The sequence below is a fragment of the Nannospalax galili genome, unplaced genomic scaffold, assembly GCF_000622305.1.
Source record: "Nannospalax galili isolate Female #2095 unplaced genomic scaffold, S.galili_v1.0 scaffold891, whole genome shotgun sequence".
Taxonomy (NCBI): Eukaryota; Metazoa; Chordata; class Mammalia; order Rodentia; family Spalacidae; genus Nannospalax; species Nannospalax galili.
In genome coordinates this window covers 233,498-241,034 of record NW_008330576.1, presented here as the reverse complement: position 1 = coordinate 241,034, position 7,537 = coordinate 233,498, and the positions used below count along the sequence as shown (strand labels likewise).

Sequence of the window (7,537 nt, the reverse complement as noted above, 5' to 3'; positions counted from 1 at the left end):
ATCCTAGCCCCTGAAAGTTGGGAAGTAGAGACAGGAAAATCCTGAAAGCCCAAGGTTCAGCTAGCCTTGCCTATAAGTCAAAGTCCCAGGCCAGTAAGAGATCCTGTCTCAAACAAAAATGGAAAGATCCTGAAGAATAGCACTCAGGTTATCCTCTGACCTCCACATGTGCACCAAGCAAGTGTGCACATGCATGTGTGTGTGGACAAAAAATACTAGCAGGATCATGTATCCCCACTACAGGTGGTAGCCCTACTACTGGGGAGTCACCTTTGGGCCCTTGTCTCTTGGCAGACCATTCTTGGTTATTTGTGCCCTTAAATCCTATGACCAGTACAGAAAGACAAGGACTTCCCACAGCCATGCCTAAATGCTACTCATCTGCTCAGGGAAAAGGATTCTGGCCCATTTGACCTTGAACATGAAGGGGAGGTCAGCCTGCCACTGTCTTGAGTGTTGAAATGACTGGTTTTGCTGCCCCTCCTTTGTCCCTGTGGACACAGCAAATGGAGATGGCACCATGGGGGCTAATTTGAGCCTGGCATTTCTTTGTGTTTCAGAAAGGACTGCTCAGTTCCCCTGGAATCAAGGTCCCTGGTCCGTTGGGGATGTCACCAGCTCCCATGCACTTTCCTTGGCAGGTGAATCTATTCTAGTCCCTATCCTGTGAGGTTTCCATTCCTGAAAGTGCTCTATTATCTTCAATCTACCTTTCTCCTTGCACTAAAGATGAAGTACCCAATGAGGTGTGGGTATGGGACTGAGGGAACAGTCACATTATGTAGAACCACCTGGGAAAGAACAGATGGTGTGTCCACCCAGGTGCAGAGATGGTCTTAGTAAGTGGTACTGGGACAACTGTCATTCAATATGAATCAGAACAAAGTAGATCCCTGCTCCTACCTTACACAATATCTCCAAAGATGATCAACACTGAGCTTAGGACTGGGAAGAACACCTGCTCAATTAATTACATAATAGGAGTGTGTGTCAAGGGTGGATTGGGAAGAAAGCAACTAAAGACCAGGGAATCCTGTAGGGAGAGGTATAAGGTAATTACAGCTCTTATGAGGTGAGGCAGAAAACAGGCAGATCAGCATGACTCCAGTGGCTGAAGACTGTTAAAGTGAGGAGCATTAAAAAGCACATGCCCCGCCCCCATATTGTCAGGGATTGAAAAGATGCTTTTTAGGAAGTCACAAACTGTGAAAACAAGGGCAGGAGCACAGTATGGTGTCTTCTCAGCTAGCTTCAGGTTCCTCATCACAGCAGAATGTTAAGTGAAGTTCTTTAGGGGAAAAGTCAGGTAAAATAGAGAGGCAGGAAATGACCTGATCAGGAGCAGCATTCTCTCTCCTGCTCCTGTCTCCCTTTTCTAGTCTTCTCAGTTCCTCTCTTGCCCCTGGACTATCTGTTGCCAATTCATTTTCAGCCCACATTTCCAAGAGCCAGCTCTCCAGTCCGGCATTTTGGACCTCGCCAGTCCTCACCAGATCCAACTGTCTTCTGCAGCACACTAACCTCATGGCCCCATAAGCTCAGGTACCAGTTCAAGGATGTAGTTAGCATCAAGGAAAGCTACATTCTCTCCAAAGTTCACAGGGCATGGTAGCCAAGGACCACTTCTACCTCCTACCAGTTGCTACAGAAAAATACTTATAGAAATTCACTAACAGAAATCTGAAGCACAGTTCAGTCTCTGCTCCCTCATAGACGAGGAAACAGAGCTTTGAGGAGATTAAAGAGGACAGCTAGCATGACAGAACTGAGACAAAGATTCAGAACCACTAACCAAGCCAAAGGGTTTCCTACTGGGCCTAGATTTTCTGAAGCCAAACTTTCTGAAGCCAAACTGCAGGAAATCATATCTTGGGATGGGGAGATAAGGACTGTGATGTTGCCTGATTTGGGGTATGGCACGTAAACTGATAAAGCTTCCTTAGATGTCCACCTGAGTTTAACAGGCTGAATGAATAAAAGGGTTGCGATGTGGAACAGAGCTTCATTCCACCCAGCTGGTTTCCTTTTAAGCCTTCCCAGTCGTCTGACCCAGCTCCACCCTCAGCACCAACAGATCTTACTGCAGCAGCAGAGGCAAAAACCAAGGTAAAGCTTAGATGAGGAGCAGGGTTGAGGAAGGCCCATCTGTATGCCTTGTGACCAGGCATCTTTTTCCCAAACCACTGCATAACTAGGGCTCTGGCCCTGTTGCCTACCACTGCACCCTTTCCCAACCTTCCAAGAGCACTCTACTGCCTGCTTACCCCTCCTTGGGAAGTTCACTATGGCAGGGTGGGTAGGCTTAAAGGGATGTTTCTCCTGGCCTGAAGTCTCCTATCCCAGAAGCCTTGGTCTCAGCAGCCAGACCCCTATGCTAACCTCATGACCCGAAAAGAGAAGGACTGGGTGATTAAAGTGCAGATGGTTCAGCTGCAGAGTGAGAACCCCCGCCTAGACGATTATTACTACCAGGTGAGCCCTGGGCCGCTAGTCCCAGTCTTTGATTTTGGCTGAATGAGTGAGGACTCCTGGGCCTTCTCTGATCCTCACCAGCCCATACAGGTCCTGTTTGTTCAATCACAAGATAGAATCGATATTTCTAAAGTTGACACCCCAAGCTCTCTCTTCCATTCTACACTTCAGTCAAATGAGATTATTTACAATTTCCTAAATACTTAAGTTTTGTCTCCATCCTTTGAGAATTTTCCTTATCTACCTTGGAGTCATAGATATGTCCATCTTTGTACAGAAATGTCTTACATATATTCATACTGTCTATTCCCGAACTCTCAGGAATACTACCAGAAGCTAGAGAAGAAACAGGCAGATGAAGAGCTGCTTGGACAAAAGAACAGGCTTGAGTCACTCAAGCTGGTCACCCCTTACATCCAGAAGGCAGAAGTTTATGAGTCAGGTATGGTCACAGCTGGCTGGCATTGGACATTGGGTGGGCAGAGGGTTCCTACAGAAGAACATGTCCCTCCTGACTCTTTTCATGCAGTGGTTCGAATTGAGGGTTCTCTGGGCCAGGTAGCTGTATCAACATGTTTTAGCCCTCGCCGAGCTATTGATGCTGTATCTCATGGAACTCAAGAGCAGGTAGGAGTACTGTCTTCCTAGAACACTTTTCTGTGCTATGTTATCTAGAACACACTCATATTCAAGGTTACTTGGTGATCTAAGATTGAGGAAGCAGTGTGGTTAGTCTTTGTGTCCAGACTTTCCAGTTGCATTGTTGGTGTGGCTGGCCAGGGACTCTCTTTCCTAGGATACAGGAGCTACATGTGGTCAGAGGCTTCAAGTATTATTCCAGATCGAGAAGGTAAGAGGGGAGCTCAGTGGAGATGCATTTGACTTTGAGGATGGGATATTGCTCAGCTAACTCTTTCTTCCCCCACTGTCAAATTCCCAGATGTTCCTTCAGTTACTAGAGATAGAAGAGGGCCAGAAGAATGGGTTTCCACAACTCTGCTGCTCTGGGCAACAGAGCAACCAGGTTGAGAAGCTCTTCCAGGCCTTAAAGACCCAAGAACAGAACAGCCTGGAGTGAGTATGGGAGGGTCCCACTTTAGCCTGAGGAGGGAAGGATCAGCAGACATTGGCCTTGGTGATGTTCTTCCATCCTGGCATGTAGCACATGGCAGGAATACATGTTCTGGGCACAAATCTGAAAACACTCTCTTCCCTGCAGGGAGACAGCAGACAGCCTTCTGCAGGTGCTGTCTGTAAGGAAGGGGAAATTTTTGGTGGCTCGGCTGCTCCCCTTCCTGCCCCGTGATCAAGCTGTTAGCCTTCTTCTGTATATCACTCACCATCTGCCTCTCCTGATCCGGAGGGATTTGGCTGACCAGGTGCTGTGGCACTGAGTAGAGAAAAGGGTGGTCTCAATAGGTTAGGGATCTTTCCTTCCCTCCATTTCCCCACCACCAAGAGATGCCAGCAAAGTGTAGTACTGCCCACCCCCTCAGGTGAGGAAGCTACAAAACAAGCTACCAAGAAACATCAGATCATCTTCAAGTATAATGAGCAAATGAAAACAGGTGTATGGCAGTAGATCTGATTCTCCCCCATGGCAGGCAAATACATCTGCAGAGAAAGGACTGCTGACTTACCGCAGTCTTCACCCAAGCTACCAAGAAACATCAGATCATCTTCAAGTATAATGAGCAAATGAAAACAGGTGTATGGTGGTACAGGTATGAGAGTGCTGCTATAGAGTTTGAGAAAAGATAAGGATCTCCTGATGAGGGTTGAGGCTACTTTCTATAGAAAGCCCTTGCAGGTATTACAGGTCTCTGAGGAATGGAGAGTTATAAGCAGTATTAGGCTTAGTAAAGAACCTGATCAGGAAGGCACCGAAAGCTAGTCAGCCAACGATGGGACTGGAGGCAAGGTTTGAGGAGATGAAGTTATAGTGGCATTGGAAGAGGTACTTACTGATCTTCTTTACAGGCTCTACACATGTTATTCAAACCTCTGGGCAAATATATAAGTCACCTTACCTTCCATCAACTCCTTCAAGGACTTCAAGGTCTAATGTTGCTACCACCCGGTTCCTCAGAGCGGCCAGTCGCTGTGGTACTTCAGAATCAGGTAATACATCTGGGACACTTTGCTCTTTCCATAGATGGCTTTTTGTTTACTTTGTTTTTGAGGCAGGGTCTTTCTGTAGCCCCAGCTGGCCTGGAACTCACTATCTAGACCAAGCTGGCCTTGAACTCACAGAACTCTACCTGCCTCTGCCTTCTGATTTCTTGAGATAGGGTCTCATGTAGCTCAGGCTGGTCTGAAACTCACTAGAATGACTTTACTCCTGATGCTCCCATATCATGTGTCACCATGCCAGGCCTCCCATAGATGACTTCTAAAATAGTATCACAAGAAAAGAATAAGTGAAGGAATAGTCTCATCTACATACAAATCTTATCCTCAGCAGTGCTTCTCAACTTCAGTGAGAGCCAGACATGGTGTACTTCCAGTACTGGGGAAGCTGAGGCAAGAGGATCAGGGTTTAAGATTAGCCCAAGCTACATAGCCAATGTTAGGCCATTGTAGAATGCATAGTAAAACCCTGTCAAAGATCTTCTAGTGAGCACAGGATGACCTGGGGAGCTTATTAGGTACTAATTACTTGGTCCCATTCCCAGAGAGACATGGGGTGGGGGACACTCTACACATTTGCTTTTTTTCCTCTTTCTCCCTCCTTCCTCTCCTTTCTCCTCGTCTCCCCTCCCTGCCCCTTTGTCATCATTCCTTTTCTCTCATACCATGCTGGCTTGTACTTGTTTCTGAGCCTGTGGCAAAGCTTGTGGTATCATGGAGGGAAAAGGCTATGGTAGAGCAGAACTATTCAGTTCATGGTAGTCAAAAGGCAGGAACACGCATCTTGGACTGGGGATATAGCTAAGTTGGTAGAGTGTTTCCAGGCATACGTGAAGCTCTGGTATAATGGTGCATAAACCAAGTGTGATGGTGCATACCTTATAAGGGAAAGTGAATGCAAGGGGATCTGAAGTTCAAGGTTATCCTTGGCTATACAGTAGGTTCAAGACCAGCCTGGGCTACCTCAGACCATGTCTTAAAAAAGTACACATCTTTTCTGACAGAATCCCTGCTGGTGGTAGTGATATGATATTCTGCAGTAAAGATCTTCAAATTTTGACTGTGTACCCCCTTTAGTAAGAAATTCAGAGACATCACAGTGTGCTGGCACACACCTTTACTCCCAGCACTTGGGAGGCAGGGGTAAATGAATCATTGTGAGTTTGAGCCAGCCTGGTCCACAGAGTGAGTTCCAAGCCAGCCAGGGATATATGATAAGACGAGAGAGAGAGAGAGAGAGAGAGAGAGAGAGAGAGAGAGAGAGAGAGAGAGAGAGAGAGAGAAGAGGAGAGGGAGAGAGGGAGAGAGAGAACACATGGATGTTTATAAATTTTACATATATTAGTCTTTTATTTATGGTGAATATACAAACAAGGGCTTGTGCATACTGAACACTTACTGTACCATTGAACTACACCTCCAGCCCAAGATGGCAAGTTTTGAAGGATGAGACTCTAGATATGGAAGTTCTGACATTCTGTGTCATTCTATGTCAATCTTCTAGTGAATTGTATTCTCCACTCTGAACATCTTTGCTTAAAGTAGTGCTTCTGAAAGTGGGGTTCACAGACTACCTGCATCCAATTCCTAGTTGCATTTCTTACCTACAGACTGATTTCTCTATTTAGTCAGGTCTCAAAGGCTGGAAAATTCAGACATGATTCCTTTGGAAAAGTTAGAGTTCTTTGACTAGCTCTTGTGGGTATCAGTCTCCATCTGTATAGGCAAGCCTGTCCTTTAGTTGGAAAGATAGCAGATCCAGAGAAGCACTAAATGTCTAAGGTAAACTCATTTTGCCCTGGACTGTGTATCACTTGTAGTTTGGAATATCTTTGCTTTATGCCCTGCTGAGTCATGGAGAGCAGCTGGTATCCCTGGATTCTTCCCCAGAGGAACCCAACAGTGACTCTACAGCTTGGTAAGATCATAAAGCCTTTGTCAATACATTCAGTACCCTTAGATGTCTGGCCTGCCAGGTTAAAGATTTCCTGAGTAACATTCAAGTACTAGGGAGGAGGTTGGGCAGAGAAAGAAGAAATAGCAAGATTGTATCAGTTTGTTTCCCTGCAACATAGTATCCTAGAATGTTGGTTTCCCATGAGAGACAATATAATAGTAATTAAGGAGAATAAGCTTTAGAGTCAACAGACCTGTTAATTGCGATATAACTTTGGAACAAATCATTTCAGTTCTTAGTCTATAAATTGGGAATGATAGCACTAACTCATTGAGTCATTAAGATAGGAAGATGTGTAAACATGTCTGGCACACACCAAATATTCATCCAGAGGACACCTCTTCATTGCTGTGAGGTGGACAATAGGACTGGTGGCAGGGTAAGAAGGAACCTTTCCTAGAGTATCAGTTTCCTCCATAAATACAAAGACTTTTCTTTTCTGCCTTCTAGGACAGACTTGGTGATACTGATTGCCTGGGAGATAGCCCGAATGCCCACAGCTTCTCTGGCAGAACCACTAACCTTCCCCAGAAACCTACTTCCCCTGTTCTGTCACCATGTGGACAAACAATTAGTTCAGCAGCTAGAAGCCAGGATGGAGTAAGTGCTGACAGAAAGTCACAGTCCCTTTTTCAAGCCCAGTCTAGGTTCATTCACCTCATTTCTTTTAAACTCTAAGCATGGAAAATAATGAACTTAGAAGTAGTTCTAGAGCCTGCAAGAATGTGTCATTTGGGTAAAGGCACTTGCCACCAAGCCTGATGACATGAGTTTGATGCCCATGACTTGCATGGTAGGAGAAAACAAACTTCTGCAAGTCATCCTCTAACCTCCAGATGCTCACTGTGGCATGCACCCATGAACACACATGCATGTGCATATACACTGTTTTTTTTTAATGAAAAAGAAGTTCTAGATACTCTTACATTTACTGAGTAATCAGTTTGGACCACATTAGGACTCTGTGGACAATTTCTT

General features: G+C 45.5%; 1 protein-coding gene across 1 annotated transcript; it reads left to right on the top strand.

Moving 5' to 3' along the window:
• Positions 1 to 1,444: 1,444 nt before the first annotated feature.
• Positions 1,445 to 7,134, top strand: Patl2 (PAT1 homolog 2). The gene is given in 12 exon segments (XM_029554070.1): positions 1,445 to 1,542; positions 2,032 to 2,111; positions 2,309 to 2,472; positions 2,794 to 2,914; positions 3,002 to 3,099; positions 3,269 to 3,322; positions 3,413 to 3,546; positions 3,692 to 3,851; positions 4,453 to 4,593; positions 6,423 to 6,520; positions 7,010 to 7,100; positions 7,102 to 7,134. Coding segments are annotated over 10 exon segments (1,020 nt in total). The 5' UTR covers positions 1,445 to 1,542; positions 2,032 to 2,111; positions 2,309 to 2,382.
• Positions 7,135 to 7,537: the final 403 nt, after the last annotated feature.